The 14443-nt window shown below is 37.8% G+C and overlaps 2 protein-coding genes across 3 annotated transcripts in view; both read right to left on the reverse strand.

The window, feature by feature from the left end:
- LOC104605971 (uncharacterized) overlaps positions 1-3609 on the reverse strand; it is a 34346-nt gene extending 30737 nt beyond the window's left edge. Inside the window, exons 1-3 of the mRNA XM_010270942.3 lie at positions 3303-3609; positions 1490-3213; positions 1214-1376 (exon numbers count right to left, since the gene is read on the reverse strand). Of these exons, the coding sequence (XP_010269244.1) occupies positions 1214-1376; positions 1490-3171 (1845 nt within the window). The 5' untranslated portion in view covers positions 3172-3213; positions 3303-3609. The remainder of the gene's footprint in view (positions 1-1213; positions 1377-1489; positions 3214-3302) is intronic.
- Positions 3610-5756: 2147 nt separating this feature from the next.
- On the reverse strand, positions 5757-12574 carry LOC104605970 (uncharacterized). 2 transcript variants are annotated; one of them, XM_010270941.3, is made up of 5 exons: positions 12401-12574; positions 12239-12312; positions 8792-8927; positions 8352-8633; positions 5757-6311 (listed from the first exon to the last, which is right to left on the reverse strand). In XM_010270941.3, the coding sequence occupies exons 1-5, from the start codon at positions 12536-12538 to the stop codon at positions 6039-6041; spliced, it is 903 nt and encodes a 300-aa protein (XP_010269243.1). In that variant the 5' UTR covers positions 12539-12574; the 3' UTR covers positions 5757-6038. The 2 variants fall into 2 exon arrangements, with proteins under 2 accessions (XP_010269243.1, XP_010269242.1); XM_010270940.3 differs by having other exon boundaries at positions 8325-8633.
- Between the last annotated feature and the right edge of the window lie 1869 nt (positions 12575-14443).

The raw sequence follows: 14443 nt of genomic DNA on the forward strand, positions 1-14443 counted from the left end.
CATTGCCTTTCTATGACCAGAATAAGGGCTCTGCTCCTTAATTCTCTTACTTTTTACTGCAACACACACCCATACATTCTCACCTCTATACCTTTGCCACATTTAAAATAACAAGCACTCCGCCTTTTCATATGTTTGTTTTCTTATATTTTTTTTATTTAACACAGCCACAGGCATAAACACAATGCGTACACACATTTTTCTTTATCTGCCTCTTGCAATAACAAGATAGGGATCAATTTCTTAGTTCTTTCATAGGTTAAGTGATGCCTGGGTAGATAACTACTGCCCTAGCAACAAGGTGGCTCCGCTGTCACCCAGTCTTGACTTCACACCTTGACAGCTATGATCATGAAAATCTCCTAATGAAGAAATACAAACCACCCATCAAGTGCTAACTTTAACTGGTGCAACGAAAATGATGATCCAAGCATAGTGCCTTGACAAGTTTCCTGGCCACAACAATTATGGCCAGATAAAAGAATGTGATGTGATAGAAATTTATGGACAATCATCAATCTAATAGAGCGGATGTTACACCAGATACACAAAATGGGAATTGTGGCTTGTAGATGAGTCTTTCCATGACAATTAATGACAGAAGGGCATGAATTTGGGAAATAAATCATTCCCTGCTAATAGAATGTGGCATTATAGAAATATATGAGCAATCATCAATCTAATAGAGCTGATGTTAAACCATACAAACAAGATGGGAATTGTGACTTGTACAAGAGACTTTCCATGACAATTAACAAGAGGGCAGGAATCTGGCAAAACCATTATTCAACAAATGTAAAACAACAGGGATGCATTAGCCAATCACAAGGCTTGGTATTTGCATTGTTATAACAAATTGCATAAGAGTCAAATGGCTAGTATGGAGATATCAAAAATCTCTTATGAGAAATTGAACAAGATATGATTGCTTCAAACAACAAGTAGTTTAAATAACAATGAAAACTTAAGTGGAAAGCAAAAACTGTTCAGTTAAATCTTATGCACAGTTTGGAAAAAGATCATCATCATGGAACAATAATATTGTCATTTGTCACTTAACATCCAAAAACACCAAAAAGCATTATATTCATCAAAAAAAAAACACCTAAAAGCATTATGAACTAAGACAAGCAAATTTTTGAACCATGACAACAAACAAGCAAAATTTTGAACCCCATATTTTCAACCTTAAAATATGAAAGCAGAACCACACCTTATTATCTTCAGTGCTAAGGCATTGCAAGCAGCGAGACACAACATGATTCCCATTAAGATCCTTAATTAGATGAAGGAAGCCTGGTTCAAGGGCTGAGATAACCATTGAAATCTCCTTTCTGGTTCTGAGAGTTTCAATCAACTTCTGTACCGCACGGGTGCTAATACAAAAGAATATCATGTCAAGGAAGCTAAGGAGTATATATGAACTCAGGGAAAAGGTTTTCTGACAAATAAGTCAGGGAAAAGATTAAGCAACACATTTAGAACTTACCCATGTGTATTTAAAGAGATCTTGACAAGTTCTCCTGGTTCTTCTGTTACCATGAGCAGAATCTCCATTCTCTGCTCTTCATTGCAGACATCAAGAAGTTTCTGCATAAGGTAGTTCCCAAATGGATTCATCATAAGTTCTACCACATGATTGATAATTTCATTAAATATTATTTGCACATCCCGTGGTGTCCCTTCGTCAAATATCCTTTGCAAAAACCGACAACCATGCTGATCCTTTGCTATGAAGTATATATAGCCTTGGACTTCCAGCAAGGAATTATATTTTGGTGGCAGAAAAGGGCAATAAATCCGTGGACTGCAACCATTTTCAGAACTCATAGTAGGGATTCCTCCAGAGCGGAATTGACCATCCAACTCAGAACTCTTATCCCATAGGTGTCCTGTGACAATTGCATTGCCACAACCTTTTTTATGTCCTCTTGAGTGATCATTTCCCTTGTTGATCACATAGTTCAATCCTTTTCCCTGTATGATGATGCTATCCTCACAATTAAATGCCTCAAGATCATGCATATTTCTCATTGATGGTACAGATTGAGCAGCCCAACTGTTGGGAATTTCTCCTGCCCTTCTGTTTAATATTGGAATGGTGTAACCCAGTTGATTGTCTACACCCGAAGGCAGCTTTAAATGTGTCAAATGAGAACTTGGTGAATTCAATGCAACCCTGTCTCCACTAGAATTTATCCCATTTTGCTGTGAGAATAGGAAAGAATCGTTAGCAGAAGGCCTAATTAAAGAAGGGATTACATTTGGTACCCGAATTCCCCTATGGTACGAGCTCCTACCAAAAGCAGAATCTGCTCGGAGTTGCAAATTATTTAAGGTTACATTGTTTGCATGCTCCCATGGAGAATTGATTTGGTCTACGAAGCAACTTGGCTGAGAAAATTGCACATCAGGTCGACGGGGAGAGAAACAGGGCCATGATAAATTACCAATATGAGATCCCTGTTGCATTCTCCACAATGCCGACAGCATCTCCTCGTCTAAATTATTTTGAGCCGTGGAACCAGAGTAGTTAAGGTCTCCATAATCAGAAATTTCTCTGGTACAACCTTCAAAAGAACCATTATTCTTTTCCACATTTCCATGATTTCGCCTGACTGGTGAATGATCATTATACCAAAACCCACTGTAAGGCTCTCTCTGAAATGCTCTGTTCATCGATAGAACCTCTTGATCATCTCTTATATGCATTTTACTTAAGTCCCCAGACAGACTCAGTTCGTCCATCAAGTTCTCATCGGCTTTCTTCGCCGCAGGGGAATCTAAGAATTTGGAGTCCGGCCACAATACATTTGGATAATGGGTATTCCTGGGTGCTACCTGGGATTTAATCTCCTCCAGTGGAGGAGGAGTTGGTGATCCGTCGTCAGGTGAGGACAACCCACCAGAGAATGAACTCGAAGACGAAGAGCCTTGGGACTGCAGCGAGACTCCACTAACAGGGGAGGCACACGTATACTTATGATAACATGATGGGTCATCCTCATACATGCCATAAACGCCATGAATTGTCTTTGTAGTAGAGCCGTGACAATGGCCACCATGAACAGGTACGTGATGATTCTGTTGGTGAAGAAGGTTAAGAAGATTGAGAGATGTGGCATGAGGGATCTCATTCAACAGTTTTTCAAGCTCCTCTTCGCCCTTCATACCTTTTCAGCAATATTTTTCTTCTATCTCAATTTCTTCAAGCTTCAGATAACAAAAACAAAGACGGATTGAGATAAAAACAACAAATAGACAAGAACAAGATATATCAATCTCAAAAGCCAAATACTCACATCAGAAACCGATTCAGCAAGACTGAATAGCAGATACCCAAAAGAGATTACCAGCTCTTCTGGGCGTTCGCGCCGGTGACCATCCTTGAAATGGTGCTTCAAAATTTAATCCCATTTTATTTTCATTTTGTCGCATTTGGGCTTGTGTTATCAGAGGAGTCGGTGAGACATGCAAAGATGCAGAAGAGCAGAAAAAATAGATTTCCAAATACGGTTACTCTGCCACATACGTATTATACGCACTCACGCCATTAAAACGAGGGAGAACAGAGATGGTGCCTGTGGAAAGAACATCGAGAGAAAGCAGAAGAGAGGACACTACTGTTACTCAGTATATATATATTCACTATGTATCATTATTATTATTATTATTTTATAATTGTTGTTATTTAATTTGAATTTTTTTTTATTTTTGATATTTTCCGTTATTGATATCTCCAACTCCAACAGACGGCCACCCAGTCTTCTTCTCCAACAAACCTCTCAGCTAAGATATCTTTATTTTCTGATTCCTCCACATCTAACGGACCATTTTCTTCCACGTCACTAAAAATATTGCGTAAATTGAGCTGAACAAATATAGCAGAACACCCTTTTGATATTCCTTAAGTCGTTATGTGAAAAACCACGTAATAAGATTTTAGCCGTCTGATTTCCACGAAATGTACGGTATGATATCAGTCAAAGATTTGGGTATGATTACAGGGAGAAGTAGCTAATTTACGCCGTTACGCGCCCCGCAAAGGCGCAAATGTCACCCTTTTTTCTTTTCTTTTTTCGCCTCTTAATTTTTTTCATTTTTTGTTGCTTGCCATCTAAGAAAAAGATTGATTTTAAATTTTTGAAAATAGGTGCGTAGGTTGAGTGGATGCGCCCCAAGCTTAATATAAAGAAAGGGAGAAATATATTGCAAGCTCAAATCTGATTCCCCGGTTTTCCCTAATCGAAAAGGGCGTAACTTTTTTTAGGACCCCACAGTTGATTTCGCTCGCAAAACCAGTCTTGTTATCATATCCTTTTGTGCCTATGAGAACACGACGCGTAGCATATTCAATTACCAAACCCAGCTAATTCCCCGCACTAAAAATCTCATTCGCGAGAAATTGAAATCCGTGCAATTAGGGGAAGGATTGAATCGTCGTGCAGCTCGTGATTAGTCTGCTCCTATGGGAACGCGAGACGTGGTGGATCAACGGGTGGGACCGCTCTAAATAGCCAGACGGAGCAGTGTCGGTCCCACCTAAAAGATCTAGGTGTATGAGTGGGTCATAGGTTGACGTACTATTTTCATTACAGTAAAAAAAATGGGAATCAGACGGTCAAAAAGCAACCAATCTTGGCTTTTGAACCAGCAAATCTCCCTAGATGCCCATCCACTCAGTCTCAGTGAGCCTTCGATGTTGCCTTGGTGCATCGAACCTATCTGACTATCTCATATGCAGTGGAAGAAAAGCAGCGACAGAAACGGGAAAGTCGGATAAAAATAGGGTCCATGGACCGATTTGTTAAATTGGTTGGAGAAAGGAACTGGGAAACGTTTCTAGTCGACTGCAATGCAGTTTCTAGTCTTGTAAACAAAGAGGAAAGCTGTAGCCGGTAGGCCCCCTACTGGGAGACGTTTCAAGGTGAAAAAAGGCAGCACTTTGGTGGAACCTTTTAAGATGTGGTTTGAGGGTAGAGAGTGATCAGAATCAGACGATTCCGATTCCGACTTAATAATAATGCACCAAATGACCGTCCCTCAACAGCCCACAGCCACTGACTTACCAATTCACAAATCTATATGAAACCAATCAAAACATGTTAACCTTCTGATTGGAAGAAAGAAGGAATATGGTACATAGATTCACGGACATTTGGCAGCCACCATCACCGTCCACAGCTGGGGCCTAGGTGTTTGTTAGCGCCTCTTTAGCTACAGGCAGCCTGTAGCTAGAAAGTACTGCTGCAAAGAGAAAGAGCTCGGCAATGGACATCTTTTGAAACAAATTATCTGAGAAAGGAAAGACACCTATGAAGTCACCACATAATAAAGGAAATGTGCTCGGTTCCCACTAATAGAACTGGATCGGGGACCAAACCTCTCCCGCATTAAATTCCGCATAGGCCTATCAGTTAGCCTGTTGCTAGAACCTCCAGCTCTTGGATTGGGGAGGTCTAGGACTCTAGGGGTTTGGAGGAGAGCTACCCCTGTTGTTGCCCATTACCCGAGTGAAGGCGGGCCAAGCTGTTAACTAACAAAATAACCATCAAACTTTACAGAACAATGATACGGGCTTACCTAAACTGAACACAAATAACTTCTTACTTAATACTTGGCTTGGTTTGGAAGAACTAAACATATTGTATCCGCACTCTTCCCAGACTGAACCTTTTACTGCAGTTATGAAGGGGGGTCAAAAAGCAGTGCCATGGTAGTGATTAGTGAACCCAAAATGAAACAAGAACGCGAGGTTATTGAAACTATAACTCCTGATTGACACAGAAAGTTGGGAAACCAATTAGCCATCAGTTCATCCCTCCGGTTTGGATGTTAAACCCTGATATATATATATATATATATATATATATATATCACATACTTGGCCAAAACCCACACTGCTACTCATTATCAATCGAGCATATAGGAAGAGGCCCTTCAGCATTCAAACATACAAACTAACCCACGAAAATAAGGAGAAGACCAGAACATGACGGACGGTAATAGGTAAGAACGATATAAGTTAGACACTAAAATTAAACCAAGGCGATGCTGCTCTCCCCACCTGGAGGCTTGCGGACGCCACCCAAGTAGTCTCTGGAGGCTGCCTTCCCATCAGCAAAGATATCACTGCCACTCATCTCCCGCAGCTTTGCCGTACTAAGTGACTTCTCAGCTGAACTTGGAGGTACATCCCCTTTGAAGATGTCATTGCCAGTCAGTTCCGCAAATTTCTGGTTATGTATCTTCTTCGCAGTCTTAATCACAGGTTCCTCACTGAACATGAAATTGCTGTGACCTCCAGCAGGCTTTAAAATGTAAACCAAAATCAGAACCAACTTAGATGTCTAAAGCTAACAAAAAATGTGATGTGCAGAGGTAGGAATACACCCAAATCTGATTAATTAAAAACAAATAACAAAAGGAAGACCAAGTGGAGTGGGGAAGACCCAAGCTAGGATGGGTACAACCTGTCCTCCCCGTTGGTAATGTCCACATGGCATGGCCAGTTGTCTGTGGATGATGACTATACTATCAAGTATCAACACAAATTCTTTATACTGCTTAGAAGAATGCAAAACTCCAAACAACTAAGGGGGAGTTTCATTTCATAATATACATGCTTTTATTTTCTTAAAACAAAAACAAATGCCACATAAGCAACAAACCATGCATATTAGGTAACACCACCAAACTAAATCTTTGGTTCAGCAGGTCATCAAGTTCATCAAGTTGTTCAACACCCCCCCCCCCGCGGGCCTCAAGCATGTGCCAGGAGAGCACAGTAGGCATCAAAAACTTGTTCATGCCCTCCACCATTGGAAAGTTAAACTCCCCCCATTGTACCAAAGTATTACAGCACAACAGGCTGTAAACATATTGGATTCAAATCTGATCTCAAATTTGATCCTACTAATATTCCTATTCTAGTCAAATTTATATGTTGGACTCCAATATATTTATATTATTGGACATTGATAAATTAAACTAAAAGTTATGGAAATATCATATATAGTTAACAAAATGAACTAGAAATGACAGTGATAACCATATATCATGAATAAAATGACTTGAAAATAATTTTTTGGGACTTGAACCTAAGGGCTATTAAATGTTGGTCCCTGCCATCTGGGATCTTAGAAGGGGTCTGGATGCTGACCTAACCTTCAGCACTTTCTTCCAGAAGTGGCTGCTCTCAGGCTCAAACACACGCACACACACACAGGAGGGGGGGGGAGAGAGAGAGAGAAAGAGAGAGAGAGATTATCAAATAGTCAAATCAAGTGAAGATTGAATTACAAAAGAATCTTTCATGTGGAAAATTGGTTATGGGGCTAAAAATGGCCCCACATAGTTCTCTCTCTATCTTCTATTGATGGGCCAAGTTTGAGCCCAAGGACCCTTGCCATGTAGTGGAGGATTGCACAAGTAGGTGCCCAACCCAGAGGGTCCCCTACCTGGTAGGCAGCTCACACCATCCTTCAACATGGAAGAATGGGGCCACTTAGGGTAGGTAAACTATAAAAAGATGACCCAACTAGTTAACCTAATATGTTTCTGTGTGCCAACGTGTCTGTGCCTCTCTGCAGTTTATATAGATGTTGTATAGATTCAAATCTTATAAGATTGAATTGCAATGTGATTCATATTCAATCCAATCATGAACAGAACAAATTCAGATTGGATTTCAGCTTCAAACTCAGACAAAAGCAAACTATTTACAGCCCTAGAAGAAGAGAAATGAAAATAATAAGTGAATTAAAAAGTAAAATAAAAGGTAACTAGGACATAAAATGGAACCCACTTGTCTGAATTCAAACTTGAATCCAATACAATTAAGTGATCCAAATTCGATCCATTTATAAATAGGTCAAATATGGATCTACTCTAATTTGATCTGATCCAATACAATAATATTTTATCATCTAAAAATATGTTTACAACAGAGTCATAGGTTCAAGTCTCATAAAGTAATTTTCAAGTTCTTTTATTTATATACAATATCAAATACATTTTTTGTTTATTTTATTAATAATGTATTATATTCTGATCATTTTTGTCTAATTTATTAATGGCATTCAATATCCAAATTTGATTTGATTCCAATCTAAATATGATGGATAAGATCCAATTCAAATTGGAATGCTAACAAATCAAATTTGGATCAAGGTATATCTGACTCAATTCTACTCTTTTGCATCCTTGTAGGTAGATGTAGGAAGATTGGAAAACAAAAGAAGGAAAAGGAGGAAAATAATGAAAGAAATTTAAAGAAATATCAAAAGGCATTTCCGACCCCCACACACAATTAACTCACTCACGTTAGACACTTTGACGGATGTGCGTACATTTCGTGGTGCAGGTTCCCCCATGTCTTTGCTTTCTTTTTCCAAGGAGCGAGCAGCCAATGGCCGAGGTGGAACCTCGGGAGGAGGGCCAAATATATCATGTCCACTAAGCTCCTTGCACTTCGCATCTGATAACTGCTTCTTCATCTTTGCCTCTGCCTCAGTTTCAAGTGTCCCACTTAGTTCCCGCTGCTTTGCCACCTCAGGAAGTGAGGTTGGCTTCTTAGGAGAAACACTCTCTTCAGCACCAAATGATATCTGGCTAATTCCACTAAGTGCTTGCTGAGACACCCAAACATAAGACATATTTCAGACAGACATATGAGCATGCATATGTGAATGAAAAGGGGCAAGTTATAAGCAGTGCTGCCAATGTAATGGACTTGTTTAAGGAATTCACACCCTAAAGTACCTTAAAACTTCAATACATAAATAAATACCTGGTAAATTCGTAACCCTGTTTTGTTGTTAGAAATAGGATTAGGACTACCGGATTCTGCTGCACCATTTTCACCATCAGCTGCAAAGATACCACTACCAGTCATCTCCTTCAATTTAGAACCTGAGCATGGTTTCCTGAAATTTGCAGAGATAGTTTCAGAAGGCCTTAGAAAGACATAATCAAGCATCTCATCAAGTTTTAACTTACTAAAGAGGCATTCTGATTTGTCCATAGTCAAAAGTGTTAGCAAATTATGTAATGAAATAAGATTGTTCATATAAGATTGGTTTTATCTCTCTTTAGTCTATAAATTGATGTAATTATCATAGTTGAGCCATGCAATCTTTTTAGCCTTCTCTGATATTTGACAAAAGGGTGCTTGCAATTTTCCGTCCAATTAAATACTTAATAATAAATCATTTTAGCCTGTCATTTCAGTTTATACATTCCAGTAAAACAATGGACTATAAATCATACAACAAAGTGTTCTTCATCCAGATTACACAGGAGACTTAAAATTTTTCAAATATCCAGATAGAAGTTGAATGAAAAAAGAAGAGCTCTAAGAAAAAAGATTTGCACCAACAATTTGAGCATGATTTGTATACAATCTTGACCTAGCATTTTTGCATCCACGAGAGTCAAGCTGCCTAAAATGAATACTCAACAACATGTCATTAAACTGCCCAACAGACTAAGAGACATGCATAAGATGTAATGCATGCACCAACAATTAGTGCACGCATGATATGTATAATGTACCTGATGTTTGTAGAATCTACAAAAACCTAATAGCCTGGACTCTCAAAGTCTAGTTTTACCCAGATCAACTACTCATGAAACATAACATATGCATGTCAGAGATTCCTGGAAGTATATCTCTGAGGGAGCTACAGAAAGTATCAACAGGCCAAGAACCACAATAGGCTACTACAAAATACACAACCAACTGATGGCATTTTAGGTTTTATATTAATTGTGTACCATTCTTTTATATTTTACAAGGGATATAAAGCACTCTATTTCAAGAATACTATCATCAGAAAAGTAAGTATAACCATAAAAAACAAAAAAATTCTCTGTGCTTAAATGTTTTCAATTTTTTATTATTTTGAACGTTATGTTGTAAAAATAAATAAATAGGATACTTGCACCCTACTCTTTGATCGTAATAATATCAATAAAGTGAAAGAAGATTAGAAAGGAATTTACATTCCCCAGCATCACTTATTGTACCTACACAACCAAAATATATTATCATGCAAAAAGTAGTATTTTACTCTTTCTTAATTGGTCACGATTTCATTAAGATTAGAAGATAAATTAAACAAAAGCAAAAGAAAGGAGAAATAAAAGAAACTATGGAGATCCTCACGCTTGACACAAGCCCACATATACAAAATGTCCCTAAAAACCAAAGAACTGGAAACCCCTAAAGACCCAGCCATGACATAAAATCCAGAAGAACACCTAAGAAAATTTCCGCCCAGAAATGCATGGGCAGTGGATACAACAAAATAAACACAAGAGGTCTAGAGGACAAAAACTTGTTAATGGCTTGTTGTTGGAGACAACACAAAATATTGAACCAAGCAGGAGAATTAGTGACAACAAAAAGTATTTACAAAAAGAAGGGTGGGAATCATCTAAAAGATAACCCAGAAATGCTGAAACACGGCCTATCATATATGACAGAAATGACTGTTTTATAGGACACTAAGTGCCAATACTTAGTTGGAACTATAAAATAGAACTAAATAGTAAAAAATAACCACAGGCATTGTTGATAGTTCAGGATGCAGTGCTCTCTTTAACTAATTCCAGCTTTTCTTACTTGTTTCAAAATAATGTCATGTATTAACAAAAACCAGCATCTTACATTACATCACTGTTACTGATTACTAAAGTGCAGTGGCTCAGTGGCTCATATAACGACTTTATAAATACAAAAGTAAGACTTAATTAATAGACAACCTAAATAAGTAGGTCCAGGTTACTCAATTTTCATAACTTTCAAGCACATTAATTTAGAAATATAATGAGCCACCTTGTAATTAGAATTTACACCAAGCATGAAGACATTTTGTGAAAGTATCCTGGTTCCTCTTTCTGTAACTCATATTTTATTATGCCCATTAATTAATAAAATTTAAGGGATATATAATATATAGAGAGACTAAAAAAGAAGAATAGGCCATTACTATCTTCACATATAACAGATCTTTAGAGCTGAAAGATAAATTGGGTCAAGAATACTTTATAAAGAGCAATTTTTCTCATATAATCTTTGAAAAATATAATTCAACAAGAATTAGGGCCAACCCTTTATTTATTGTAATCCTCCTAGCAAGAACCATTATTGAGCTGTATAAATTAACTAGAACAAATCCAAACTACTTGTCTTGTAGATACTTGCAATGTAACTGTCCTATAATTATACAATGTAAACTCGTTGTAGAACTTCCCTCTCAAAAGTCAAACTTGATAGGTCAATGTTTTTAACAAATGAATGCAGTAATTTTTATTTTAACTTCTTCAACACTATAATTGTTTGGAAATGCATTACTGTTAGGCATATATGATATGACAAGTATGCACACCTAAAAATCAAAGATCTGAATTCTATATGATGCCAAACATGTGCCAGATAGAAAGCTAGACAATGAAAAGACCTTGTGGATAGGAAAAGAGGAGACACCCTTTAACTTGATCTACCAGCACATAGAAATGTCATCCACAATCTGAACTTCCTAAAAAGTACAAACGAAGAGGAGATGGAAGGCATCTAGGAGTAAAAAGCTTAGATTTTTAACTTTCTAAAACCAAATGTAAGAGGTAATTAAACTATAGGTAAATAAAGTGGACATGTCTCCAGCAATCACTCCATTGATGCAAATGGGACAAAGTTCCTCTTCTTCATATAAGGGGAAAAAACAACAGTACAACAAGCTACCAAGTCTGCGATATATTTTTATTCTTAATGAAATTTCATGGCGAGTTCAGTAAAAATACTCAGTCATAGGAGAGAGTATAACATATCCAGGTGCACTGATCTGGCTATAATTCATGAGAGAAGATCCACGCAGAGAGAGAGAGAGAGAGAGAGATTATGAATGTCATTAATCCATAGAGCATATTACGGGGAAAAGTTAAAACATTTAATTTATCGGCAGATCTGAAAAACAGTGTACAAGAAACCGGAGCATAAATTTGTAAAAGAAGGGAAAAAAAAAAAGAAAAAAATGGAGAATGTGATAACCATCAATAATGCAGGAAAAACCAAGTAATAAAAGTCTTTTATCCAGCTTATCATAGGAGATTTGTTATTACGACCAATAGAAACTCCACAACCAAAGAAATTTCGAAACTACAAACAGGAAGAAAGAGGGAGAACTAGAGAACCACCTAAGTTTGAATCAGATAAAAAAAATCGACCAGATCTTACCTTTTTAACAAAGAATCAACTTCTTCATCAGTAACCTGTCCTCCGAAAAGAACCTTACTGATCCCGTCGGACGGCTGAAATTTTCCGAAAAAACACTCTAAATAACCGGAAAACCAGAAAAATATCAAAAAGACACCCTAATTTCTAACGGAGAACACCTACCTGATTATTGCGGATCGTCGGTCGTGAACCAGAAGCTGCGGAATTTGTAGCAGAAGAGTCGGCGGGAGGATTCTCCGACCATGTGAGCAGATCTGCAGTAGAAGTGTGAGGCTTCCTCACGGGGGTAGCTCTCTCCATTTCCTTCGAAACTCTATTTCTCTACTTTCTTTTTCTAGCTCGAATGCTCAAAACAAGGAAGACAGAGAGGGAGAGAGAAAAAGAAAAACAGGTTTCCAGATCTCTCTGTTCTTAACTTCCTTGCTTTAATTAATGGTTTTCAGGTTGTGGATCCTCTGGTTCTGTGTTTTCTCTCTCTTCACGCACGAAAAAAGCTCGATATCCAAAATGACGTGGTTGTCCTCCCTCTCCCTCTCTTACAGACTCACAGTCTCACTCACTCACTGTCTCAAACAATCTTTTTCTTTCCCCTTTTCTTGCTTGCTCGCCACTACGTGTAGAAAGTCTCTTCCAACTCTTTCCCTTCTTAAAACCAGACGATACCGTCGGTCGTACTTCTACAACTACCACAATATTTGAATTTTCATTCGCCTCGCATTTGTTCCTTTCACAAAACCGACATGTGTGTGTTGTTCACCGGCTCCACTCCTAACATCAGCCAACTCTAGCTGCTTGGAACCGGTGTCAACGGTCCAAATCATCTTAATAAAAGTTCTAGTCGTAATACTGGGCCAATCACTACAGACCACGTCAATCCCGCTTAATGGAACCGGCAATTGTCAGTTGCTAGATATGACGTGGCGCTTATTGATTGGTCCAGTAATTTTAAATGTTAATTGCGAGGAGGTGGATTAGATTCGGAGTCGAAGCTTGCCTTGCTAAAGAAAAAATCTAAGGGTATTCTCGTCAACGTATGCTTAAGCTTGTTAAAGAGAAGATCTTAAGTTATCCGTTAACAGATAAAGTTTGATAAATGGCAGATTTATCAAACTTGCGGCTCGGCACAACTTACGCCAAACCGACATTTTAAAATTCTGAAATAGAATTACTAAAAAATCCTTTGAAATGATTGGAATGACAAAATTACTATTTGGATGAGATATGAATTATGATGAGAACTGCAGGCGTTTATTGATGGAATCGACTTGGTTGAAAGTTGAGAATCTCGAGCAAGGACCACGTGGATTTGAAGATTTTTTTTGGTTTCGATGGGCGGGGATTGATCTTGATGATTGTGATCGGAAATAAATCAGTGGTCCAACAGAGCAGAACATCGGTGGGGTACAGCTTCTGCTTGTCATGTACGAATAAAAGGACCCCTCCTCCCCCCTTGGCGACTTCGCCCAAATTCTTTAGCGTTGAACGGTTGAACCATTTATCCAGCCATCTATTCGGTTTGTTTGGTTATTTGCAAGGTTCTAAATATATATCCGATATGTCAGTAGAAATGTATCGGGCAGTTTTTTTTTTTTCAAATTTGGTTCAGAAGGGCTAGTTTAAGATTTGTTCATCCTCTGAACCAATCAAAACTCCGTTACATCTTCTATAAAGGCATATTGAGAAACTCCCAATATAATACGTATTAACCAATATAGACCAATACATATCAATACTTTGAACCTTACACATTTGCTGCAACAGTGTCGTAGGGTTAGCATTGTGCTCACTGCTTAAACAATCAAAATCAAAACCATTGATGTATTATTGCTATGGCTCCACTTGGGGTGAGAAAAAAAACAAAAATCATTCGAATTGAAAAATCTGATTAATCAAATCGGTCAATTTAGTATTTTAAAAAAAAATAAAAATATCAATTTGATTTTAAACATAGGCCCATGATTCGGTTAAACCAAGAGCACCCCTAGCTATCGCAGTATTGTAGCAAAAAATGAAATAAATGAATTCCTAGAAAAAATAATAATTCATGCGTATTGACAAACACCCCTACAACATTCATTTGGGTTAGACTATGATATGGAAAAGATATAATATCCCCAAAATAATTGACTAATAAACTAGAATCGTAAACCCGGTAGTCAATAAGGTGTTATTTATCAAAATTCATAAGTATGTTTTAATTGGTCA

Source organism: Nelumbo nucifera, chromosome 1 (assembly GCF_055504915.1).
Source record: "Nelumbo nucifera cultivar China Antique chromosome 1, China Antique-T2T, whole genome shotgun sequence".
In the NCBI taxonomy this organism is placed as follows: Eukaryota; Viridiplantae; Streptophyta; class Magnoliopsida; order Proteales; family Nelumbonaceae; genus Nelumbo; species Nelumbo nucifera.

What these genes read in the sequence shown, in the direction of transcription:
- LOC104605970 (XM_010270940.3), bottom strand. Translation starts at nt 12,538, where the DNA reads ATGGAGAGAGCTACCCCCGTGAGGAAGCCTCACACTTCTACTGCAGAT. An exon ending in CGACGATCCGCAATAATCAG is followed by an intron (nt 12,313 to 12,400) that starts GTAGGTGTTCTC and finishes GGAAAATTTCAG; the next exon opens with CCGTCCGACGGGATCAGTAA. An exon ending in GTTGATTCTTTGTTAAAAAG is followed by an intron (nt 8,928 to 12,238) that starts GTAAGATCTGGT and finishes TGCAAATTTCAG; the next exon opens with GAAACCATGCTCAGGTTCTA.